We start from the raw sequence: 27387 nt of genomic DNA on the forward strand, positions 1-27387 counted from the left end.
GTAATTTTTTTGAAATGGTGAAATTTCAAGAGAAAGGGTAATTTTCCAATTAAATTGACAAGCATTTAGATCCTCTAACGTAAGAGTTTCATAAGCTAACGAAAGCTGACTTTAATCGGGGTCTTAAAATGATACTCCAAAAGTGCTCTCAAAGGTGACAGAACTATCGTAAGTCCGACTGAAGCAGGGTCTTATGTTGACAAATTCCATAATCTAGGCCAAACTTCAGGTGGGAAAAATCAAAATCAAAGAGCTCAGACAAGACCAAAGTAATCGAAGAAACCCTTCTCAATCGCCTTCGACGTGCTGCAGACAAAGCCGCAGAGCTCTAGATATCGAAAGCTGCAGCGAGCAGACAATGGAAATCGATTGAAAATGTTTGATTGAAGTGTATCAAGGTCGTTTGGAGGCGATATATGTATACAGCTGGCTCACTAATTATCCGAAATCCAAATTGCCGCCAGTTTCACCTCCAATCCTATCCGATCCAATCCAATCCAAGTACTTGTTATTATTGGTACTTTGTATTGTTTGTTGTTGATTGTGTGTTGGCTGGGTGTTTTTATTTTTTTGCTTTTCTTCTGTTGCTTTCTGAAAGCCTAGTTGTGCTGCATTGGCTGCCAAAAGTTTTGCTCTGTTAAGCAAATTGCATACAAAACGCAAGTTTTGTTGCTAAAAGGCGCATTTCAATGCATTTATTTTTCCGCTTCTTGGCGGAGCTGTTTACGCATCAGAAAATTCACGTTTCCATCTGCCAAAACAACGAACTCTTGGCTTACATTTTCTGGGCTTCGAGATTTTCTCTCCGAAGCCCGGAGAGAAATGCGGTTTGTTGCCCATTGGACTTAGTCTGATTAACCGACATTTAATGGGCGGGGCGGCTGCAGTGCAATCAACACCTTCTCATTGTTACACGGAGAAAAATCCTCATTCCAAATAATTAATAAATAAAATCTTCAATTTTCGTTCTCTAATCAAAATTACTAAATTTTCCCTTTATTTCCCAAGTTTAGTATATGTTTACGTTTTGTGTGATCTGATATGCTCAGAGATTGAAAATTTCACTGCCGCATTGTCAGTTGGCTCTTTGTGTGTTAGTCAGCGAAGAAAGCGATCGCCAGTCGGTGGGGGAAATTAAAAACAAACGTTTCTAAGACATTTGTCAATATGGATAGCATAATGAAACTATGAAAGCTTCGCTCACGTTTTGTGGAAAGCCGCTGAGCTGGGGAGTTATTGCAGTGCCACTTATGCGATGTCATTACGACGCACTTTCCCCTTAGACCAACACACGGCACACACACTCGGACTGGCCAATCAGTCGTCATTCAAACAAATCACAATTTTCCATTATGGTTTATGATAAGCTGTCTCGTAACGAGTGGGCAGGGCAGGGCAGGTGGATCTTTTCAGTAGCTCTGATCCCGAACTGATCCTGCCTGGAGCTGTCTTCATTCATCATCTAAGTCTAAGAGGAGTTGTCTGAAAGGGTTCTGTACAATTGCAGAAATCACTTCAGGAGTTGAGCCAAGTTAATTGAGTTTTTCTTTGAGCCACAAATCTCTCTTATACTGCAGCAAAGACCCCTGGCTGTGCAGCTCTTGGAACCTCCTCTGAGCCACAAAGCGCATTTCAATTAGGGCCACAGAGCTGCCTGCAAAGTGCGTGCTCATCGCCTTTCAGGCTGGCAATAAACAATATGAATTTACACTTTTTTCAATTAAGAAACACAGGCTGGCGAGGCACCTCCCCTCACCCTTTTCTGGCTCTTTTTGAATTTGAATCAACAGTCACGAGTACTCACGCATATATTCGTTGATATGCAGAAGCCTCTGACGATTCGCTTTGTCTGTCTTTTGGTCAAGTGAAAGTCCGAGAGAGAGACTTGCAGTTCCCGGCATTTCTTACACGCATATCGGGGAATATATATATTATATCTATAATTTGATTATAGCTCTCATACATGTGGTGGGTTTTTATTAGTTTTTCTGGTGACTGGTTAGCGTGCAGCCTACGGACATTTTCAAAAGCAAAACTAACAGTTTTTGGCAGTCGCGTGCCAGGGAAATAAAAATTAAGTAGTAAAAGGTAACAGAGATGTTTGAGCCAGGTAAGTCAGGTGAGATGTGAGAGATGAAAGAGAAAGGCTGAAAGTGAAGTTGGTGATATTGAAGTATTATTGATATAGACTTCCTAAAGTAGATAATCCCCATTCCAATCTAAATATAAATATGAGGAATTGCGCTCCTTTTCTGATTTAGTTCAATCTTCCAACATTATATATTTAAAAATGCAAACTTCTTTTGCACCTTTCGAAAATATTGATATTCAATCAAAACTATTTACATCCTGCCCATTTTTCGTGGCACGCCATATGTAGTAACCAACCGAAAGCCAAAGGCAATTTACAAATTTCCGCCCCCCTGTAATTTTTCAAATTTTCTTGTGTACTTGTGGCATGTGGAAATCCTTTTTTGCTTTTGCTGCTTTTTGCATTCGATTTGATTTCGTTTTTGACGTTGATTGACTGGCAAGCCTCGAGCCCGCAAAAAGAGACCAGGCCCAGAGAAAAAACTCCACTTAATTGCCTGAATCAAAACTCTCCGCATAAGGAAATGTAATGTTTTGGAAAATAATTGAATTTCAATTTGAATTTTCGATGTACTTACCCCAAACTGGGAATTGCCACCGCCATATGGAGTACCGCCACCGAAGGGGGAACTGCCCGCTGGCACCGCTGACGATTGCTTGGCGTTCTCATTGGCTATGAAGAGGAGCTGTTCTTGGTAGGAGCCAGGAGCAGCTGGTGAGAATCCGCCAGAGCTGGCTCGGAAGCCATTCAGGGACTGCGGCTGTTGGCGTGGAAAGGTTCCAGATGATGGCACAAAGCGGTTTTGCGAGGGGAAGTAATAGCTTGAAGTATCTGAAGGTCACAGAAAAAATAAATAAAAGTAATTAGTAAAGTGGCGAAAATGTGTCAACAATCAATTAATTTGTACAACACCTTTCGCTGCCTCCGGCAACATTTAACCATGAAACACATGGCAGCGCGGCACCAAAACCTAAAAATCATTGCTCTTAATTGCGCGAAAAGTGTAATAAATAAATATAAATAAATAAAGACTCCGGCTGTGTTGTCGGTATCTCATATATTATATCATTTTTCTCATTTTGGGTCACAAATTTGTCACAGCATGTCGAAAAAATATTTGGCACGCATTTGTCAAGCCAGAAAAGTGAATAATGAAATGCTTAAAGTTTTCCTTTAGTTAATTATCAAAAAAAAAAAAAAAGTCGTGAGGTATTTCCCCACTCAAAACCGATCAGAGACCCCTAAGCTATTCCCCATAAATAACCCATAATCATAGTCTATTACAATATATATTTTGAAGATCCCAGGGAGATGCGATCCCAAGTAGTTAAGCTAATAATAACCCATTAAATTGTTAAGTTTTTAAGTCTGGCTTGTTCCCATTTTTCATGTTTACATGGCAACATCTTTACGGCGGCTTATTTGTGCCCAATTTGCAGTTTTTTATAGTTGATTGAAAATAGAAAAAGTGTAGCAACTGCAAGAGGATATCTTATTATATTATTATTATTATTATTATAATTCGTGGGGAACCCAAATTTACAATGGTTGCATGCGTCACAATCCTGACTCTTTGACCCACAATGTCTTGCCTCAAAAAATGAGCAAACAAGAAAAATAACAAGAAAATGCAGTTGAACCACGCAAACTCTTATTACTTTTTCGTTTTTCCCGTGTGTCGACAGATTTTGGGAGTCGCTAATTGAAAATTGAAATATCATATGGCCGCCGTTTTTTTCTCTTTAAACGAAATTGCAGCCGCGGCAGTGTTTCATTGAACATTTTATCAGACGACGAATTTATGCAAGAGCCTCGAGCTCTGAAGGCTTTGGAGTGGGGACAACGCCTACATGGGGCCTCCGAGTGCGGCACTCTATGCCTTCACACCTTGTTTTTACCTGAATCGCTTTTAACTGCAAATAATTGCCGTTTATTATCGCATCTAAGAACGCGACGAGGCGTCGCACGTCTCGCACATTTGCCGCGAGTTGTCGAAACTGACTGGAGATTAGTTTAGGGTTTTGATTAATGGGCCAAGAGGGATCTTTCTGTCAGATCGAATAAACCCAAAATATTTTGTATGCCAAGGCAGTGGCAGGCAGTGTCGACAGTGTTTATTTAAGGCTTCTTATATACGCCCACTTCCGTTGTATGGCAGTAAAGTTAAGTGCATAACCAATCTTTTTTTGTGAGCTAATTTTAAAATATAATTTTGTTTTATAGTTTAGTATATACTTGAACAAGAAAGGAAACTAACTTCGTGAAGCCAAAATGTGTGCAGTTAGCCAAAGGATAATGGTTTCGAATATGCAATAGTAATATATTTATTACTCATATTATTTTAAACAAATCACAACTTAAAAAACCCATAACTAAGCCAAAAATGCATTACACCCTACAAAAGATTTTCTACATATTTCATACATCTACCCTACACTGCTTGCACACTGCTTTCATCCTCGCTGACCACTGCTTGCCCAAGTGGTTCGCCGTTAAATGCTACCAGAGAGCTGAGGCCGTTCGTGGTTCTCCGCGCTAAGATGCCGCCCCAAACGTGTTCTGTTCTTAGTGGGAAACAATCGCGCGCGAGTTCGACTCCCACCCGAGGTGTGGGATTTTTACCAACAGTTCCGTTTTCCTTCTGCGCTTGGGCAAGGGTGCTTATGCTATTCCAAGCATACTTACTCTAATCCGCAAAAGGTAGATTAAATCGTTCGCTCTCCATTGCCGTTGACGCTGCACTATAGCTCCATATTTAAGTGGGCATTGCAGTTCTAATAGGGGTGAATACACTTAATTTTTACTATATTTTTTTACCCAAAACTTTTCTCATTAGCATGCCGCGTGCACTTGACCCAAAAATCGGGAAACCATCATCGCTGCCGATTCATTGATTTCGTGACACATTTGCCTATTTGTGGCCAGTAGTTTACTAGACGCCGGCAACCTTCGGGCTCTTGTCGCATAAATAAATATGCCTATCGATCGCAAATTGGAATTTATTGTAAGTTTGCTCCGAGGGGATCCGAGAGATGTGGTCAGAATTTATTATTGTTAGAGGAGTATGGGTGCAGACAGAAACGTATCCATATTCCCCTGACCCGAAATCGAAAAAGAGTCTAGATTAAAAAGCTGCATTGTATTATTAACAAGTAAGTAACTTACTTAATTCACTTTCCTAATTTAGATATTTAAGCATTGTCCTCCTAGGTTTCTTTATAACCACCTCCTTCATCTTGCGAGCAGCATTTGAGGACGGAGGATTTGCGAAACCAACTCGTTGTCAGATTCAGATTCACTAGCCGAGTTCCTTTTATATTTTATATCTATTATTATTCCCAGATATATTTCAAGTTTCAGGAGCAGATTTTTTTGGTCTCACTGGATTTGACAATCCTATCCAATCGAAAGCCCATTGTGCAAGGCATGCATGGACAATGGCCGGCAACGATTCAAGTCCGTTTCAACTTAGCCGCCGCCTGTGTCCGGTCGTTCTAACTCGGCCCAAAGGTGGCTCTCAAACTGTCGTCTGAATTTGGCATTTGGCTAAGACGTACAAAAACAGGAAAATGGCCGAAAACAATGGGGCGTTGTGTGGGTTAAGCGGTTCAATGCAATACCATTTTCAGGCAAAGCGGCGATCGGCGATCGCTAATCGGCATCCCCGACCACCAATACGGGGGACTGGTCACGTCAAGTGCTATTCCCACAGCACAGTGGTTAAGTCTTGGGTTCTGGCTCAATTCGTTTTTAAAAAATATTGTATAAATTCCATGGTTTGTTACTTATTTGATATTTTTAAAGAAATTCTAACAAGTCTTTTGATGTTACAAAAACATAGTCACTGAAATTTCTAACTTGCAACAAATTACATGCATTTTGCAACGCACGTGAAAATGGTTACTGCGTTTTTTTGTGTCAGTTTCTTTAATTTTTATAACAATCGTAAGTCTGTATATCCAATTTAAAAACCCCAAATTGAAGAATTTAATCAAATCTCACGAACACGGTGTGTGTGCCTAATCAAGCATCTCCATGGCTTGACATTTACAGTTTTGCATTTAAGAATTTAAATTTGCACGGCATTTATATATAGCTGCTGGTTTCGCACATCTCTCGGCTATATAGATGCGCATATCGGGGTGTTTCGAGGGCTAATTATGCCAGTGACAATAGAGTCTGTCCTCTTCACTGGCACTGGGCTGGGCTGGTGCAACAAATTGCGAAAATAAAAGCATGAAATCTTCTTCAATTGTTTGGGATTTTTTCCTTCTTGTTGCAGTTTTTGTTTGTGCGAAATGTCAAGCCGTGGCGCAAATGCTTCACCAGAAGTGCAACAAAGGCGAAGGGGACAAAAAATAGCAGCGAAAAACACAGCAACAAATGACAGCAGCAGAAACAAGTTGAACTTTACGTTTTTCTTAACTTTAATCAAGTTTCTTGGCTGGCCGCCGCTCTCTGCGATGCGAGGCATTCGCTATTGTTGTTGCTTCTTCGTTTTTATTTTTGTTTTTTGATTGAAGGTCGTCGCTTTTGCCTGCAGTTTTGAATGCATCGCAATATTTTGAAAGTTGAACTGCTTGCAACAGAGTTTTTGAAGGCACTGTTTTCTGAAGAGTTTTCGAAGAAGAGTTCTCGCAGTTATTTTGAATCTTTGCGTATTTTAATTTTTTAGTCGGTGAAGGAGTCATTTCCGACCCTATAAATCGCATATATTCTTGATCAGAATTGACAGGGCAATCGATCTAGTTAAGTCCGGTGGAAATATAAAATTTCAAATTTTTGTTCAAAATTGCTCAATTTTATAAGGGGTCACATCATTAAAATTGCCAAAAACGTGAATTTTTAACATTTTAAATTGAGTATGCAGATTTGTTAACCTGATAAAAACTAACATGGGACTGCTTTCCGATTTGAATTTAATGCATTTTTGGCTGAGTTATGATAAATTTTCAATCTTCGTATTACCAAAGATAGCTTGCTTTCCCTACTAAGAATCTTAATCAATAACTCAACTGAATAAAAGTTTAGCAACAAAGTTTGGAAAGAATAGTCTTGCTAAGGCTCTTCTATCCCAGGGTTCTTGTAATCTACATTTAAATACTTTAAAACAAAGTGAAGCCCATTAGCATCTTAACTATACTGTGGGAATATCTCAATAAATAACTCAATAAAACCGCACATTTTTGTTATATCTCCCCCATCAAAGGGTAATAAAAGTCCGAAATAAAGACACTCCCACCTAACAATTGTTAGATCTAGGCCCAAAGGTATAGACCCATAAATTGTGGGGTGCTTAACCAAGCACAACAACCCACTTCCTAGATCTCTCTGACATCATAAACCCCACACCCAGTTCAGTAAACCCGATATTATTACTTCCATTATGACTTTTTTTTGTGTTCTTTTGACAAAATTTCATTTCATTTACTCACTTTTAATGGACTTGGCGAACTGATCAGAACCGTCGTTGCAAAAGATAACAAAATAATAATCGTAAAAAAAAGAAACCCACAGAACTGAACTGAGAGTGGAGACTGTGGCAAAAGAGAACAATAAGCTTCCGACGCCGGTGGCGATAATATCAAAGACAAATAAACTTGAGAATTCTGTCGAGAAGAGTGGACAGTGGCGTTCTCGCTAATTAGAAAATAATGCCCAGAGGCGGCGGCAAGGTCCAAGGTCAGATTTGTCATCGGTTTGATGAAAGTGACTTCGTAGCGAGTTTGTCGCCTAAGTCTTTTGTTTGACTTTCCTAATACCATAGAATTTGGTCAGCTACTGCGGCTTACATCAGCCGGTTTGCTTAACACCGCATTCCGATTTAGTTTTTAATTATATTTACTAATACTCCACTCCCCACTCGCGGAGGCAGTCGGTTAATTACATATGCAAACTTGTTACACAAAGCAAACCGAAAGCGAGCACCGCCGAGCAGCGAAAACGAAAGCAAAATAACAACTGCAAAAACCAAAATCAAAACAAAGAAAACTGTTGCAAGGCTCAGCTCAGCTCAGCTCAGCTCAAGCTCTCCAGCTGGTTGGCTTTTATTGTTGGCCAAACACACTGAGCACTGGAGCTGGCTAGCTGGCCAAAATGTGTGGCAAGTAGCAGGCAGCAAGTAGCAACTACCAGCAAATGGCAGAATGCGCAGCTCCAAACAGATTGTCAGCAAATAAACAAATTTCACATCTACTACTCATTGTCGGAAATAGGGGGAAATATTTGCCGAGGCAGCCCCACTCAGATGTTTGTGGTCCGATAAGTGGCTTACAAACAAATGTGGCTAAGTAAACAGGGAGTTGTTGCCAAAATCTATAGCGAGTAAGTAATAATAAACAATGGTCAAGAGAGGAAGTTGCTTTTTGTTTAAAGGTTGCTCATAATATTTTTAATATTTATAGGAAGCAGATAATAATAATATGAAGGCCTTCAGAAAATAGTCTCCATTTCCTACTCAGTATCTAAACCAATCCCAGTAAGTTATAATAAATATAAATATTTCTTCTTCCTGGAATATTTTTACCACCTATAATCAGAATTTTTCCCTCTGCATTTGTGACCTTTGCCCAAAGAAATCAATGCACATTCCCCAAGCATAGACCCTCTTACCAGTTGTCGTTAATCATGGCGACTAACATGACAGAACCCTTTAATTGAACAAAGTCTAATAACTAATGGAGGAAGTGGCTCCACGATATGTCAACTGGGGGAATGTGGTCTTTAGATATCGGGGTACAGCTCCACACCCTCAAAGAGTGTCGCTTTGTAATTGCCTTCACCCACTCTCTGCCGCCGCCGGAGTGTGCAGGCAAATTAAATACAATTAAGGCAGAAATAATTGCCAAGTGGCTGCGGCGATTCATAAACAGGTTTCTGGCCGGGATTAGAATGTGGCTCGTTCTGTTCTTTGGGTCTTGGTGCGGGTGTTGGCCGAGGGACAGTCGCATTCTAATAATGCCCATGTCCTTGGCCGGGTGATTGATTGGAATTTTCGCTCTCTCGCATAAACAACACGCGGATATTGTTATTATGTGGAGTCGGAAATATACATAAATCAATTATGAAAACCAGAAAACGAACGGAAAGGCGATCTAAACTGGTTTAAAAACTAGCAAATCACAGTATTTCTTGCTTTTACATTCAGTTTGCAGCTAGTTTGTGGCATTTGCATAAACAGTGCAACTTTGTAGAGTAATTAGACGCAGATTTTGGTCAATGGGCGAACAGGTTGCCGCTTAGAGAAAAACTAAACTTGGCTAAACTGGGTGACTGTAACACAGACTGAAGAGCTAGCTCTAGCTGGCTAGCAGGTGTCTTGGATCATATTCGTGGTTATATAAATTAAGAGTCACCTTCCCCGTGGGAAATGTGCGCCTCATCAAAATACCCGAAATTGAAAGCATTTTTCAGTGGAAACCGCATAAATTTGTAAAGCATTTAGGTTTAAAAACCCTAAGATGCGCCGGCAGCGCCAACTACTGGGCGTGTCTGCCCAAAAAGAAACAAAAACAAAAGCAGATTCGGGCCAAAACCTTTACGTAATGCCTCGGCTGAGGTCAGTTTTCGGGGCGGTGAAATGAATGAAAGGCCGCCGAGGTTGGGCCCCGCGAAACGAAAGTGAAATTTCCATCTCCCTTCGAGCATCGATTGGAGGCAATTTCTCATTGGCTTCGCTTGATTTTGGGGCCCCTGCCTTTATTTCTTAAATTAAATAATCATCGGCAATTTACATCTTTTCTTTTTTGGCTTTTGTATTCAAGCCCAAAGGGTAGGTCGCTTATATTTTTAATAAATTGATTTCGGGGACGGGAAAGATGATTGAGTGATTTGGTACAATCTGAGATCTTTGATGACTCGAGGTAAGCGTGAAAGGGAAAACTTTAAGGAGCAATATTTTCTTTAGAATTGAATTAAAATATCATATTACAAATATTATGGATAAATAATAAAGGCTCTTTTAAATATATATTATTTTCAATTTCAATTTCCATTATTTTTCCCCACTAATTTGCAAGCCAGTTCGATTTCCACAGATTTTTCACATAAAAGGACAATGGCAATATAAATGGCCGAGTTCGCGGCCCGTTGGAAATGGCAAACGAACATGAAAAACTTCTTGGTATGGAAAATTCTTTAGCCGGTTTTGGCCCGGTCACCACTCCCGCCAAAAACTGGTTCAATTCCAGCTCTAAGCTCTAACCAAACTAGCCCGTGTGCGGGTGGCAGGCACTCGGCTGTTCCCTTTCCCCTTTTGGGCCCCCTTTTTGTGAATTCCGCTCACAAAAAGCACGACTTGGCTTTAAGGCAAAACTTCAGACTACCAATTCCAGCTCCAATCCAGAGTTTGGGCCCTTCGGTTTCGGTTTCGGTTTGGGTTTCTTTTTTCGGAGCTCGTGCTGGGTTCAAAGTTGGAGTGTGGGGTGATGTGGAGTCCAAGTTTCTTGGGTGAAAGGCCGCCCGCCGTTGCCGTCGTCGATATTCTATCAATTATTTGATGTTTGATTTGTGCTTCACACTCGAATGTTGATTTTTCGTAGCTCCTCTGTTTTCCCTCTAATTTTTCTTTCTTTTTTTTTGGCTTCGTCAGGCTTTTGCTCGTGCCATGTTTTCGTACCTTACGTTTTTTTTCATCTTTTTTAGAGGTGCGACTGCACTTTGTTTACGTTCATTTTTCCCATGTTGTTTTTGCAGTTAACATTTTTATTTTTGTGCCTCTCTTTGCAAGCTGCTCTTTGGTGGCTTTATGTAATTTGCAAAGCGTGCTCTAATAAAAGCACCAGAAACCAGAAACAAAAATTATATTGCAAATATTAAAACTAAATTACGAGCGCAAATGCAAACGAGTTTTTTTTTTCATTTTGCGATTGCAAATACTCGTGGCAGTGGTCGTGGATTCAAACAAAATAAAGATTGTGAGCTGGGTGCCAAAGTGGTCCGACTTCCTCGGTCCGCTTTTGAACTGGGCTTGGCTTCGAGACTCCATTTGCTTGACTTGACTTGGCTCAGAGTCATAAATCGCATTTAATAAGAGAACAAATCAAACAGAAAAGTGAACAGCAACTAGAACTGTCCCTGAGAAATCAGTTAAGAGGGGAAAAATAACTAAGGAAAGCATTCGATTTGCTTGAATGTTATTTTTTGGTGGGAAGAAAATTAGAGCAGTGTTTTAACTATTCCGAAAAAGAATGAAGGAGTTTTTATATACGGTGCTTATATAGATATAAATTATTATCATATGTATATGTTTTTCTAAAATGGAAATACAATTGGATGATAAACATGGGTGTTATTTAATAAGAAAAGATTCCTTGCAAACTAAACCTAAGCAACTTTAAAGACTTCTATTTATTGGTCAACATGTTTCTGCATTGCACACTCTGCCCTGTTATATTGCAGTGATTCTCTTTCTTTAAATACATTGCAAAAGTTGTTTAACTTTTTGGAAGTAGAAGGTACATTCTTATCTCGCTCGCCATAAAGCATTGTTTAATAACTTGATTGCTTTGGGCTACGAATAACTCTACTTCACAGAAGCCTTTAATCTAACTTGTATCTCCATTTCTGTGTTGTTTTTTTTTTTAAGAATTCTACAAAGACTCCACCGACCGACTCGGTTCAAAATCTCTGGTATTAGCTTCAGGTCTGCTCCAATTCCAGAAAGACACTCGAATTATCATTCCAGCAACGAAGCTAAATTCCTTGCCATTGTCAGCTCTCAATCTTGATCTCCGATCTACCATAGATTTTAAGTTAGTTCTCGAGACAGATCCCAAATACCAAAACCCAGGCACGTAGCCGAAGAAAAAAGCGCCGGTGAGTGGTAAGTGGTTCTATATCAATGGGGCAAGCTCCGAAAACTGTAGCACGTAGAATGTGTGGCAAAGTTGAACTTAGGTGTGAAAAACTCTTGACCGCCTTGGGTTCGCCTCCTTCCACATGAATATATTTTCCCAGTTATTTTTTCTATATACAGTTCCCAATGCGAGCTGCCTTTCTAAGTCGGCTCTGAGCTCTTTTTTAAGCCAAGTCGTGGTGCTGGTGTTGATTGAATGTCTGGAGACCGTCGAGACTGGGTAACCGGAGGATCGTGTGTCTGTTGGGCCCCTGGTTTTTGTGGGTTTCTGGTGGTTTTTGGAGCTTCGTTCGGGTTTTCCTGTGCCACGATGTCGTGCTGCCATTGTTCGCATTAGTGTTGCATATTAAGTAATAGAACTGTTTTTCCTAGCTCCCTATCTGAATCTGGGGTCTGGTCTCACTCCATTCGCATCTCTGTGTCTGCCACCAAGTGGCGCAATGCCTTTATAACTTCGAAATACTAACAGAGTTGTTGCCATTAAAATGCGAAAGGCTGAAGGAATTTATAGTAGTTGTTTGTAAAAAGGGATTGGTTGCGTATTATTCTTAAGTAGAAGTAGGAGTGGTCGAAAGTGGAGTATCAATCACAAGTTCTGGTAAAACAATTCAGGAAATTAAATCATGTAAAAGCTGTCAATACGGAAAAGAGTTAGCTAGAGAATATAGTATATTATATTTTACAATCTACAACTTAAAATAACCCTACATCACAAATCTATTTAATTTTGATACCTTTCCTCTGACTCTCAAAATGTCTCCCATCTAAAGTTTATTGTGTAACCTTAGCCTACACCCAGAAATACATAATTCACGATTAGATCTGTCTCTCAAACGGCACAAATTTCTATGCATTGTAATTTTCCGCATAATTTTGCTCAGCTCTTTGCTGGTTTTCAGTGTTTGTTTTGTTTTCCTTTGGACTGTGGCGAATAATAATAAAGAATGGCCAAACAAAAGACAGACACAACACAGCTTTTTGCCGCACGCTTCAACGACAAAATGGTCAACAGCAAAACAATCTTGGCTTAGTTTTGCCGGCCAGGCTGTCTATTGTTGTGTGGCTATATAGCCAGAGCTATAGCCAAAGCTGTTCTGGTTGTCGTGATTTATTGTGTGAACAACAAGGTTTCTGCGATTCCTCCCTAGCTTATAGCTTGGCTTTTGTTCTGCCTCCGCATTTGCATATTCTCTTCTACATTTTGTTAAGGGTCTAGCGGTGCTACATAGCACCGGGTGCGGGTGCCACTTCAAATCGGGCGTGTCCAGCTATCAGGGAAGCCACAGAAGTAAATCCCAGTCAAAGCTCAGTGGGTGCCCAAGTGATGGGAGCTGAGTACGGTTAGGAAATTGGCCAGAGTTCAATGAACCATCGTTGGGACCTGCAGTTCTCGAGTGTTATTAAAGCAAATAACACTTGAGATGGGTCCGTCAGGTGACCAGCCACCGTCAATCAAGGGTTATCCAGTTATATCCCTAAGTTGAGTGGCACTTCAAGAGTGCCAGGCAACGCCAACGCGCCGATATCCGAAATACTGAGCGAAGGAGCAGCTTCTTTGCAAATTGCCAATTCATTGTTGCTTACACACCAACTCGGAGCTCCAATGGCTTGACATTTTTATTAAAAATGCAGGCCGGACTGCAAATCCGCAATCAGGCGATCAGCCAATGTCTGCGGCACAAAGGGCATATTTTATGCCTGCCGCTCGTTAAGCGGCCGCTTCTTCGTATGTCGCTTCATTTCATTTCGTTTCATTTGTTTGTTTGTTGTTGCAGCCAAATTGGCAGCTTTGTTGGTGCTGCTTTTGGGCATCATTTCCTGCTTAAAAGGCCGCCTCCATTGAGCACTCAGTGGGGACTGCAGCTCCTCCGACACATATATAATGTATATCTGGGAGAGTGGTCTATAGAGGAGCCCTGCCTGATGAACCGTAATCTCAAGGATAACTGCATACCTTTATTACTGGTTTCGTCGTGCCCCGCTATTCAAGAGGAGGCTGCCAGTAGCTGGACCATAATTTTCTGTTACAAAAGGCCACAAAGGAAACGAAAGACTTAAGACACAAACTTGTTTTCCTTGCCGCATATCCGCGCAAAGCAGGCATAGCGACGAGGAGATAAGGCAAACCGACAGATGGAACATGTTATTGTTTTTTATTTAACTGATGAATTTAAGTAATGGACATAATAATCCTTGATTTCCCTAGAAAAATATTTCCTTTTCTGAATATATATTTATTAGTTTACCTAATAAACATTCAATTAATAAACTCCCATAAATCCACCCCCCATAACATTACATAATCTCTTTATTTTGATTTCCTTCCTTCAACAAACAATCACATTTCCCCCCTAACCAAAATGGGTTAATGGGCAGCTTAACCCCATTAAATAACCCCTTTGCCGGAGCTCGTTTAACAGCGGAAAAATGACAAAAATAGCTAAGAAACGTAATCATGGCAAAAAATTAAAAAAGAAACAACAAAAACCGCAACAAATACACCTTGAATATCTCGCCTACAAAATATTATTTCTCTTTCTCCACCGCCATTTAAGGTATGTAATTTTCGGCTCGAAAAGGTTTTTAATGACTGCAAATTGAGCCCAGGCCGGAGTCGAGTTGAGTTTCATTTTGCACTTTGCAACACACAGAGCGGAAATGCCAAAAGACTGGCTCGATGGCCAAGAGAGAACGCACCAAATGGGTCAAGGATTTAAGCCATTTATCCACACTCCATTGGCTTTGCTCAGACCAGAGCAGGGCAGGGCAGGGTAGGGCAGGGCAAGCTCACTCGTTCAAAGTTCAATTCAAAGAATGGACAAGACCAGACACCTGGCCTGCGACTCCAAATATTGGCGCGTTGTTATGTCACTGACTCTGGCAACCATTAGCCAAACATACGGCACAAATGTACGATACATAAATATCAGCATAACCAGCTTCCCAGCGGGAGTCCTAAGACAGAGCCTGGTACGCGGGTGTCTACCCTGTCTGGCTGAGTCAACTGGGTCGGGCTGTGTGGGTCACTGGGTGGCGTGAATCACTGGGTTATTATGCGGGGTCAGAGGCGCCATTGATTGGTTATTAGTCTGCGGTTAATTGAGCGGCATGTGTGTGCGATGCAGTTGGTGGGAAATCCGATATATGCATACATTCAACTGCCTGACTGTGTTATTGATCGCCCTGTTCGATCACCCTTTGGGTTGCATAACAAACCCAGAGCCACTCTTTGAACTCTTTGCTTTGCTTCCCCCTTTGGCTCTGGGCTTTGTGCCTTGTGCTAATCACTCAATTTGCCAAGACTTTCGCCCCTTTGGCGAACACTTCCGTTTAGTGTCAACGCTTTCTTTTCGCCAAAATACGAAAAGAAATATTAATTCGAGTGTCGGTCGCCTATTGTTTGTGATTTATGCGACCTACCGGCTGGCTGCCGTCGAATTGTCAAAAAGCCCTCCGCCTGGCCAGTTCTGCTCGACTGCCCGTTCGCCACCAAAGTGACCACCACTTGGCCTGCTCCGGCCAGGCTGGAAGCCATAAAAACCGAGCGAGACTCGACTGGCACAGTTGCAACAAGTTAAGTTAACTTAGTTGTCGGTGACGCGAAAGTGAAACGAAACGGAGCGAATGCAAAAGCAGGGAAAACGGAGTGCCGCGTCGAGGAAAAGCCAGAGCCAGAGCCAGAGTCAGAGCTTGAGCCAGAGAGCGAGCTGAAAACAGACACCAGAAATCCCAATTAAAAAGAAAAGCGAAAATGTGCATGGAAAATCGAGTGCGGGGCAGCCAGCGAGAAGTAGTAAATGCGTTCAATGCACTTCGATGGGCGGGACTGGCTGTCTTGCCTTACTTTGCTTTGACTTGGCCTGACTCATGGCTCAAGCATCGTCAGGCAAAGCAAATACTTATATAAACATATGTATTTGTATATGTTAGAAATAGGTAAACGCATTTTGTTTAACTTGCGGAAGTCGTAGGTGTAGCTAGTCAATATGAAAACGCCAAAAGGCAGCCCACAAAGCAAACGAAGAAGAGTAAGACGAGTCGTTGATTAATGAGAAATTGCAGAGTGTTACATACTCGGGCAGAAGGAAACTAGAAATAGGTAAGAAAGTAATGGGGGAAATGGGGAAATAAACCCAGGAAGTGGTTTTTAGTTCTTTGGTTGTCCAGAAATTTACAAAATATTTTAAAAAATCCAACGGTATTCAACTGTAAACTGTCTATATTTTTATATGACCATTTGTTCGAAAAATGAAACTTTCAAATACTCATAACTATGCCACAAAATTCATTAATTTCAAATCGGAAATCATTCCTATGCTAGTTTTTATTAGGCTAATAAAACTGCATTTAAAATTTGAAATTTTAAAAAATTAAAATTTTTGACAATTTTAATGATATAAAAATTTTAAAAATTCGAAAAATTTTATTTTCCTCCAGAGATGGCTAGATCGACTCGGCTGTTGATGCTGATCAAGAATATATACGATTTATAGGGTCGGAAATGATTCCTTCACATCGTTACAAGCTTCTGATTGACAAGGGTATACAAAATCGAAATCTTTGAAACACCTAGGCTTACTTTTACAGTGTCTTCAGAATATACCTTCAACAAAATACGTTTTCAATGCAAACTCCTTAAAAACCCACCTCCCTAATAAATTCCTTACATTACAAATGAATTAAACCTTTGAAATACCCACAATTCCACCCACTTTTCAAGCAAGACAACCTCAATTTAAAGAATGCAGTTGAAACTTTGCCAAAATTAACATATAAAGCTCATTTTTATCAATGGAGTACGGGTCTCTCCCTGGTTCGCTCAGAACACACCCCGAAAGAGCAACAAAGGAAATACCAATGCAAGGTAATTGCAGTGAATTTTGTGGGGCGGCGATGCTGGAAATAATTTCAAAAAGTCAAACAAAAATGTCAACAACTTTGCGAGTTGAGGCTACCGACCGAGCGACCGAGACCAGGTTCGATTTTGGTTTACAACCCACTGACATTTAAGCAAGTAATTCAACAAATTCAATGGAAGTTCACTTTGGCGGGGTCTAGAATGATGTATTGATTTTATATTTATAGTTTTTTTCATTTAACAAGAAATTGGTTCGACCTTCGGGCTTGAGTTCCCTTGGTCCAAAGTATCAAATGTTTTTATGCTGATAAATTCTTAAGGTTTTGATTGACATTTTATTTTTAAATTGATATCGAGTTTCCTTTGACTCTTCTTGACACGTACAGGCCACTGCCCGTATACAAAACATAGAAATTTGCTTCTAATTCAAGTTCTTCTGCGAACTATATTTTCATAATTAATGTAACTTTTCAAATAACGCAAAACATTCAAGATAAGGACGTTATATTAGCACACAAAAAGTAGTTAATTCTTTTAACTTGAGTTTATGATCTCAATAAAATAACGCTGACATTTGCATCCAATGCATGTTAATCTGCAAACTATTTTTTGAAAAAATCTGTAACTTTTTAAACAACGCAAACCATTCAAGATAAGGATAAAGATATAAGCAAACAAAAAGTAGTTAATTCTTTCATTTTGAGTTAAAGATCTCAATAAAAATACGTTGACCCTGAACTTCGAGTCGCTTTGTGAGTGGTTCCCGTTGCCCGCAGTTTGTCTTGTTGTTTTCATGTTCGTTATTCGTCTTTTTTTATGATAAATGATGAGAATTTCGGATTTTGGCCAAACATGCTAGTACATACCTGAAAAGAAGCAAACAAAGGGGAAAAAACGATTTGAAAAACACACTCTTTTATGTGGATACATAAACAAATTTAAATGTTGTTGCACTACAAACGCAAAATAAGAGCAGACAGAGGCACACATAAAAGAATATAAACAAAACAAAGGCAAATTTAATTATCTTAACGGGCGTGAAATTAACATTAACATCAAGGGAAGACTGACCGCTCGCTGGGGCAGGTTCTTTGGGGCGTGGTTGAAATAAAAGCGAAACGAAGATAAAAGCTTTAGGGAAAACAAAGCAAGGTCGTTGAAGCTTGGGTATGGATGCACTTTTGTGTGAAAAACTGAACTAGTTTTCAGGTCACACGTGGCCTTAAGGCGGCTATGGAAGGTGTTAGCATATAGAAAGTGAAAAAAAGAGTATGAAAGACAAGATTAATATAAAAGTTAGCTACTTGAACCAATTAGAAAGTAGAAAATACACTGTTTACATGCAAGAACGTGCTCAAACTAATCAGCAAATCTTAATCTTAAGCCTCGTTGAGAACAATACCTAATATTTACGCTTGTGGTATCAGTACCCTTGCTGATTATCAATGAATTAGGTAATTAAACAGCCAGCTTACAAGTTTTATATCAACCCATTACGATTTGTCTGAACCACATGATAAATAACCATCAACAATCAATCAGCATCTTGTAATAGAGGAGCCTATCAGCCATTTGGAAGCCAATATAGCGCCACACTGGGCTTAGCCAAACGTTGGGCAATCTAACCGCATCTCCGGCAGCTGTTGTTACAGCAATTGCAGCCACAAGGGGCCACCTTAACTACATATAATTGCTGTTCCAATAACCCCTAACCCAGAGGCACCCAGCAGCACACAAGAGAGATGCCAGCAAACTGTGACTCGTGCCAACGAACCAACAGATACTATATTAAACTGTCAAACAAAATCATAAATAAGCCAGCACAAATGGTGGAAAACACACACCCACACTTTGGGCAGCTAAAAAGAAAAATAAACAAGCGAGAGGAGCCTAGGAAAATTGCAGGGAAAATGCAAAAGCAAAGAAAGCTAAAGCTCTACACGATGTATATTAAAATATTGTATCTACTGGCTTGTATCTGTATCTATTGCTGTGCTGCCCCTCACAACCTACGCGACCCGAAAATGTTGCTGCTGGCCGCAGAAACACCAAGAAATGCGTTTTCTTGTTGCCTGTTTTTGGTAATAAACGAAGCGTTAAACAAATTGCATTACAACAACAACAAGCAGCACACACACACACATTACAGTTTCTTTCTGATTTGTTGTTTTCCATATGCAAAGCGTCATAAATGAGGTTGCCGCCTGTGTGGATGTTGGTTGCCGCTTGGTGGTACTGTTGCTGCTGCTGCTGCTGCCTTGGGCGTAATTACATCTCGGGCCAAAAATGGTCAAACGAGCGAGAAAATTATCACATATTTTGGTGTTGTTGCTGCAGCCGAAAATTAAATGCAAATTCGGTTTACAATCAAATTGCATAATCAGGAAATACATATGTAAATTCGGTGTCTGGAGCGAGAGTGATGGAAATTTAAATAGCAGCGGATGGATTTGACATATGATAGGCAATTTGAATACTTTTAGGGGCAAGGCAATTAATGAAGGCAACTAATTAAACGATTATTAAAGTTGTGGCGGCTGGAATTTCCCTTTTCTTTCAGCCAACTGCCACTCCTCGAAAGCCAGGGAAAAACATGTTCAAGAAATCATAGCAAATGCCATGGACAGACAGCCGCCACACACATAAATCAATGAACGTCGAACATCGAAGGCAGCCTAGAAATATCAGGAAGGTAAAAACATGAGTAAATTGCACAGCAATAATGAAAAATAATAATAGAGTAAGGGAGTAAACAGCAAACAGCAGTTTGCAAACACGCCTCGCCTGCCAATAGAAACATATTTAATAATGTGGGGGAATTAAAATCTAAAGAAAATCTCTTTTCATTTAGCTGATTTAGGTAGAGCTCTTAAATATTAACTAAATACAGTCAAAGCCTCTGTATAATGATCACTATTTAATCCAAAGTAGGTCATTTTGTTTAAGTTTCCCCCCGAGAGATAGAGAGAGATTTACCGCCATTTAATGGCTGCTCCAAGTCTCGGTCCGACCTTCACAATGGACATTTTAAAACGCCTTAAATTCATTTAAATAAAAAAATTAAATTAGCTGTGTAAGCGACAATAAAACAATTTACAGGCACCTAAACAACTAATTTAAGTAGCCGTAAAACAAGATATGATTTTTATGCACACGGATTTGAGTGCAAATCCAGCAGTGGGCCATAAATCCATGGAACATACTTATGATCTGCTGTGCAAATTGCTAAGAAGTGCAATCATCGGGCATTAAAAGAGCTTACAAATGACATTGGAGTTGCGCAAGCCCCCTGCTAAATGGACACATTAGCTGGCTAGTCCAGCGTGTGCCCCACAATAAAGGTGTGTTCGTGTTCGCCTCTGCGGGGTGTGCGTGTCACCTCAAGTACTTGCTTTTCTGACTGAAGGTTAAGCCATAAAGACAGCGCCTTGCATCTGTAGAGAATCACAATTTGGGAACAACACTAGCTGACTTTATTCTGCGTCAGTCTTCGCGGCAGTTGAATGAACCATGGAGCCTCTCAAAAACGCCCACAACATTTGCGAGGGAGTTTTTGGCCTGGTCTATAGCTTGGTCTGTCGCCGAGTTCAAAGCAGAGCTGTGGCTGTCAACAGATGCGACAGATAAGCCAAATGGAAACGGCAAGACACCGAGAGTCTGGAGCCACATAATTTCTGAGCTGGCTGAGATCGCGAGCAAGAAATCTACAGAATAAGGGAATTGGGGAATAAGTAAGATCGGATAGACGAGCGCCAATTTAAGTCTTATAAAGTCATCCCATTACCCTCCAAATATCCCCATTGCAAGAATTTCTCATAAATCTTGTATGGCACAGTCATAAATCTACCTAAGAACCCTGTTCCAAGTGCAGCCAAGATAAGTACAGGCAAGCAATTTGTCATATGCCTAACATCGAAATTATCGAATGATTTACCACCGAGAAGAGATGGCGGAAAAGTGCAGATACCACTGGCAGGTGCACGTACAGGGAAACAAAACCAAAGCTTGTTGCTTCTCCCAACCACCGGATGATGCTTCGTTTTCGTTTCTGTTTTTCGCTTTTCGATGGCATTTATCTTGACCCGAAGGCAACGTGAAGTTTTCATGGCTCATGGCTCAAATATTGCGAGCGTCGAACTGTAAAGTTATGAAGAAGAAACCTAGCTGAAGCTGAAGCTGAATCTGGCGCGGAGCGGAAGCTTACGTTTAAGGTTATGGGCACAGGGCCGACAGCCAACTCACCAGGTGTGTGTACTGGAGACATGTTTAGGTCGAGGGATCATCGCTGGTCCGCTTCATGTTTTCGAAGTACTGTATTACTTCGGCAGGATATGCCAACTTCAATTCATCCAAGGCCACCACATCGGTCGCTGAAAGGCCCTTCCAGTTGACAAACAGAAAGAGTTTATCGGCCACCTTAAAGTTGTGCACTATTTTGTCCAGCTCCAGACCGCGAGCCAGGCCAAAAGGAGTCTTCCGCAGTGGCATTTTCCAATCAGATTCATCCGCATTCGAATAAGGTTTGTTGTGACGCGTATTTAGTGGCATAAAAGGCGTCTCCGAGTCATCCTTTACCTTCAGGTTCTTCTTTGAGCTTATTGGAGTTTGATCAGTTTGGGACTTCTCTACGAGCTGCTTGGAACATTGAGGACTGCTCGTCTGCGGGCTAACGGACGTAACCATTGGTTGGCTGTGAATCTGTTTTAAATTTTCTTAGTTTTAATTAATGCAAAAGTATTTTATTTTCTTACGCTCATCATGGTCTTTTCGATGGAATCCTCATTACATTTAAACTTCTTGGTTTTTATCGAAGCTGCATCCTTGCGAACCTGCTTTTGTGAATTCAGTGCCGTCGGCCCCTTGACGGCCTTTGACATGGGCAACTCGCTGAGGGACTGCGAGTCGGAGAGTTCTGAGGATCCGCTTAGAATGATTTCTGTATCAATAGTGATGTTGGATGACGGCGACGCATCTGGAGTTGAAGACTTTGGTTGTAATGGCTGTAATGTAGCCTCATCGTCACTGGAGTCGCGCAATAGCAAGAATTTCTTTTTGTAATTAGTATTGGGCATTGGTGTGCTCCCTATGGCACTATTTGTTAAATTTGCCTTGGGTCCCATTGCTTTGCCAATTTCCACTTGGCGTTCCTTGCGAGCATCGACATCATCTGAATGATTTCCAGTCGTTGTGGCCTGCGTAGTACCGGGCAGCTCTCCGTCACTCGTCTTGCTACCGCTGCTGCTCGTCTTGTTCTTTTTGAGCCTTTTTTGGAGCTTCTTACGCTGCCTGCTCCTGAAAAGCTCCTCCTCGAAGTCGCCGAGCAGCACCATGCAGTTGCCTATATTCTCTATGGGCTCCCAGGTGTTCTCCTCTGGTGGATAGCCCTTCCACTTGATCTGCACCTGGGGACGCCCGTTCAAGTAACGTTTTCCTGTGATCTTTTCTACAAGAAACTCCGGCTGCGCCATTGGGTTCATAGAAGGCGTGGCATTTGATGTCGGCTTCCTGGCGATCGCCCCGCCACTTGCTGTGGACTTCTTTGACTTTGGTTGGCCACCCGGGCCTACAGAGACAGCGGCTTTCTTTGAAATACCCCCGCTGGACATTATTTCGGCTTACAATTAAATTTTTCACTCAATGTTGCACAAGAAGTAAAACTGTAATGGCGGTCGGCTTGATCAGCGCTGCCAACTTACGCGAAAATGAGATCCGTTAGAAATGTATCTGGAGATCGCGTGACACATTTGCTGGTCGTGATCAGCTGTGTCAAGAGGAAAAGCTTAATAAACGGGCTCCTTCAACATTATTTTGTGATGAATTGTTATAATGTAAAAAGGAAAAGATAATTTGTAACGTTATAAATTTAAAACTTATTGTTGTTGCAAACTTTACATAAGGCGTTTTGGAAAGGTGTCGTCGTCTGCTAAGATTTCCTCATTTGTTATCGATTTTGGCGGGCAATCAAACTTTCGATAAATTATCAAAGAAGAAATACAAAATGCAGCCCATAAAGAATCGGCATCCCGTTTTATTTAAATTACATTTTAAAATAGGTAATTTAAAAGTAGGCAGTTAAGCGATATTAGAATCCTAAAAAAAGTATATCCAAGTGTAAATAGCCCCCTTTAAAGGATATAATGAAATTGAACCCGCTCTAGCCGCTTTGCAGACATTCAAGGAACTTGATCTCAACTGAATTGTCGCAAAACCAACAACTTTTTGGACCTGGACTGGCCAAAGTATGTTAGCAATGCCTATTAACTATTTGGGAAATTGCTCCTTTTTAAAGCTGACCATTATATAAAAAGCCGCTGCTGGCCACGAGGGGCTGTTGCACCTGTTTTTTGTTTTGACAAAATAAAAACTGGTTTTTGAGTCGAGTGCAGTTAACCTGAGCGGAAATAATGGTTTCGGCTGTCGGAGCTGTGGAAATGCGAATATGTATTTTAATTGGCCATTGGCAAAATCTGCGCTTTTCTTTTCAGGCCACAAAAATCGCACAAAAGTCGCATGTAAATTCGCTTTTCACTGCAGCAATGCCTCCTGTGTAGCGCTTTGGATGGACAAACAACAATGTCATTGGCATCTTTCCCATCATTACGGCGCCACAGAAATGCCAATTTGCATGAGTATGTAAGCCTAGCTGGCAATTATTTCCACAGAGTCTGCATCTCTGGCCAAAAGACTTGGATTTATTCATTGAAAGAAACCCAAAGAAATGCGTCACGTTCGGCCAGTCGGCAAGAGTTAAGGCTGTGTGACAATTCGAAGAAAAGTAAGGAGTTTCGGACCAGAGACTCAAAATCAGATTCGAGTTACAGTCGTAACTTTATAAGCGGGAATATATTAAAAATTTAAGTTTATACACTTATAGGGTCTTGTAATTTCAGTCAGTAGTTTAAAACGCAGTGAAGGAATCATTTCCGACCCTATAAATCATATATATTATTGATTAGCATCAAAAGCCGAGTCGATCTAGCTATGTCTGGAAAAAAAAAAAAATTTTAAAATTTTTCAAAATTTTATAAGGGATAACATCGTTAAAATTGTCCAAATTTTACCAAAAAATTGAATTTTTTTAAACTCAGTATGCAGATTTGTTAACCTAATAAAAACAAGCATAGAAATGCTTTCCGAATTGAAATCAATGCATTTTCGGCTTAGTTATGATATTTGAAAAACTTTGCTTTACCCAAAAAACTAGCATTTTAAACTAACGACTTAATAAACCTAGAATACACATATTTTAGGTTTTCTTGAGGTATACAAGGCCAATGACTGCACTTTCAGGTTCTTAAAAATGTAGGCAAGCAAGTTCAAGTTATAGAAGCAGTACTGTAAAAGTCAGCCAACCTGTTGTCATTACCGTGTTATGATTTCGAGCTCAAAACTTGTGCCGCAACTCTGCTGCCATGTGCACATGCGCGTACTCGCACTCGCACTCTTACATTTCTTTCACTTTCTTTCTGCACAACGAGGAGGCAGTGTGGCGGCGAATTTATTTTAATTCGATAGAGTTAACAGCTCGCTACATGACGGAATAAAAAATAAAAAAGTGAAACCCGACGACAACAAGGGCAGCCAGCTGCTGGAAGGGTCTTATGGGCTTTGGGGCTTTCGTTCGACGAGCGCTTTTCAAAGTCACTCCACTTTCGTTTTCATCGCGGGATATTACAAAATATCAGAGAGACATGTGTATAGCTTCAGTATTTAGTGTTTCATTTGCATAGTGGACCGCCAAGAGACTCTGGAAACTTGTTTTCCCATTCTGCCTGTTTGCTTTTGCTGCTTTTTGGCCGAAACACGCGCGACAAAAATGTTTCTGCATACATAAAATGCTGCCCAGCTTGTGTTTTTATAAGTTGTTTTTCTTGATTTCTGTTTCTTTGGCTGCTCCGAAATGATTTAAGTCAATATGTATATATGGGTGTCCGTAGCCCATAGAAATGCTGCGGTGTGATCATCGCTTCATTAGCAAGTTAATTTTATTAACGCTGCTTTGTCTCTCCTCGCTCGCGCTTTTTATAAGGTCCCCACAAATATTTGGTCTCGAGCTGCGCATCCACTGGACAGTAGAAAGGTTGTGTGTCTGTCTATTGATGGCTTATGCAACAGATTTAGTTTTAATTTGTTTTGTTTACTTTGTTTTTATATCAGCCTTTTGTTGGATATATTCACTGTCTGCTGATTAATTCGGAGATACGTTGTAATTGTGTAAATATTATGTCAAGTTTACGTGACACTCATCATCAGTTCAATGACACGGATTTGAACCTTAAAAGCACTTGTTTTCTGGAGAGGAAATCTCTCCATATGAGTTCCTTACAAAAATCTGTGTTAAGAACTCTTGTAAACCGGGTTCCCCACACAAATCTGTGCCAAGAACCCTTTAACAATCGATTCTCTTCAAACTTTCCAACAGTTAACCCAATATTTAACCGAGAATTCCAGCTAAAAAATTCTTTATTGACACTTGCTGACATTTTAACACAAAATATAAAGTCATTTCAATGCAAAAGAACACACAAAACAAATATGCATTGATTCGAAACCGGATATAACCAGAGGAAAATATAAAATCAAGTTTTAAAGATAATATTTTTATGAGAAAAACATGATTCCGATATGACAAAAGCTATTAAAATGTTTATATTGTGATAAATCAGAGGAAAATAAAATAAAATTATAGCAGTATGGAATTTGAGCCTCAAAAAACAGGTTATCTTAAATTTGACGTATTTTCTCCCCGTGCAGCCATTAAAAGGTTACCAAAAATGGCCAAAACCGTCAACATTTGCCACTCAAAAAGCCGAGTGCCCCCCGAGGGCATTAAAATCAACTGCAGGTGCAACCAAATTTGTGACTGACACTTGGATCAAGCCGAAAGAGTTACCTGTATTGGTTGAACTGCAAATTGGTTGACAGTTAGTTGGCTTTTTCTGTCCGGAAGTTTTCAACGCGTTTTTATTTTTCTTCGGGCTTTATTATTACTGAGCATCCGTTTCGTTGATTGTGACAAATTTTAATTTGGAGATTTTAATTTTGAACACGCATTTACTGTCGTCGTTCTTTTGATTCAGAGACTACCGAGACTCCGAAGACCTTCAGAGAGTTCCGGCTTGTAAGAGACACCGACACCGACAGCGATCCCACGGCTTAAAGAGAGATAAATTAGCGCGAAGTGATTCAGACAGAGATCTTTTTGGGGGTTTTCTGACGGTCGGAATCCGAAAATCTGGGCCCGCAGAATATGACTTAAATTAAGCTTTTTGTCTTGCGGTGCATAAACATCGTAAAATAAAAGAGAGATACGAAATAAAGACCATATGTAAAACTCACTCACCTTGTGCGCTGGCGATGAAGATGAGGCAGCAGCTGGTGACGAAGAAAAAGAAGCTGCGGCTGCCCAAAGGCAGCTTCACTCTGCCAGACATTTTCGTTATTAACCGAAAAGCCTTATTTTGTAATTTGCAATTTTCGTTTTTTTTTTTGACGACTGGTTTCTTATTAATTTTGGTTGTTTTTGTTTTTACCTGGAGCGTTTTGTAAATTAACGTTAAATTATTTGTTGTCCAGTATTTGCATTTTGTTGTGGTTTTTTATTTTTATATATTTTATTGATGGCTTCGCTGGCGAATTTCAAGTCAAGAGCAAGAAATTGCTGTCGGACGGGTTTCTTTCTGGAAGTTATTCAAAACATTTTGGCCAAACAGCTTGCTTTAGGTTACCGTTAAAATACAATTAATAATAATGTGGATTTCTTTCTCTTTGTTGCCTTTTCTGCGACGATGTGTGCCTTAATGGAAAAGTTCAAGGCTAAAACGCCAACGGTGCGTATGATGGCTAACTAGAATTGTGTGTGAGTAGGCTAAGTTCTCTGGGTTTCAAAGATCTAAAGAACTGAAAAATTATCTCATGCCTCGGAAATATCTCTCTCATTAAAAGTTGCATTCAAAAATTCAGGTAAAACTACAAATTCATAAGTAATCAGGGACTCCCCCCCTCTTGAGTAGTCTAGACTGTGTTATTTAGTATTGTTATTTCTCATTAACCAAATTAGACCCTGTTTATTTATTTTGCTTTTTAAATTAATGTTTTACTTAATGGTATTTTATTGGCGTTGATTTCTGGCATCTCCTTCTCTTATTTCACTTGTCCAGCACGCGAACAACCTCTCAATAAATTTTCACTTGTTGCTCTCGAGCTCTCTGTCAAAAAAATAATGGCAACATTCACCTTGAATCTCTGTCTTTGCTATATAAACACGAAAGCATATATATTATATCTTGGCTGGAGGTTTGCTTTTTCTGTTTGTCTTTTGGTTTTTTATATCTCTCTTTTTTGTTTCTTGCAATTATTTATGTGATTTTTTTACGTCTTTCATTAGTTTGTGTCTGTAATTTCTATTTATTTGCAAGAGAGGGAAAACTTCTGGAAAAATATCGCATTTTATCTAACAGCCAATGACCTTGGCTTGCGTGCTGGCAATTAAAAAAATTAATAATTCTTAATTAAGTCTTATGAATGGACTTCAAATGCACAATTCTTATGCATTTATGGCAGTTTCTAATTGGAGGCCAG

At 40.2% G+C, this 27387-nt stretch overlaps 2 protein-coding genes across 5 annotated transcripts in view; both read right to left on the reverse strand.

Annotated features, from left to right (window-relative positions):
* LOC110179264 (uncharacterized) overlaps positions 1-27387 on the reverse strand; it is a 67473-nt gene that overhangs the window by 39173 nt on the left and 913 nt on the right. For 2 of the 3 annotated variants that reach the window (XM_086831774.1, XM_086831776.1), the window contains exons 2-3: positions 26150-26486; positions 2670-2923 (exon numbers count right to left, since the gene is read on the reverse strand). In XM_086831774.1, coding sequence (XP_086687900.1) covers positions 2670-2923; positions 26150-26240 — 345 coding nt within the window. In that variant the 5' untranslated portion in view covers positions 26241-26486. Of the gene's footprint in view, positions 1-2669; positions 2924-21048; positions 21179-26149; positions 26487-27387 lie in introns of those variants that run through there. The other variant, XM_086831778.1, reaches the window with a different exon arrangement.
* Positions 2856-26066, reverse strand: LOC110190876 (chromo domain-containing protein rhino-like). 2 transcript variants are annotated; one of them, XM_086831789.1, is made up of 3 exons: positions 21558-26066; positions 21049-21504; positions 2856-2923 (listed from the first exon to the last, which is right to left on the reverse strand). In XM_086831789.1, the coding sequence occupies exons 1-2, from the start codon at positions 22410-22412 to the stop codon at positions 21073-21075; spliced, it is 1287 nt and encodes a 428-aa protein (XP_086687915.1). In that variant the 5' UTR covers positions 22413-26066; the 3' UTR covers positions 2856-2923; positions 21049-21072. The 2 variants fall into 2 exon arrangements, with proteins under 2 accessions (XP_086687915.1, XP_020817192.2); XM_020961533.2 differs by lacking the exon at positions 2856-2923 and adding an exon at positions 4303-17672.

The sequence above is a fragment of the Drosophila serrata genome, unplaced genomic scaffold, assembly GCF_035046125.1.
Source record: "Drosophila serrata isolate PLE 108 unplaced genomic scaffold, ASM3504612v1 contig_26, whole genome shotgun sequence".
Lineage (NCBI taxonomy): Eukaryota > Metazoa > Arthropoda > Insecta > Diptera > Drosophilidae > Drosophila > Drosophila serrata.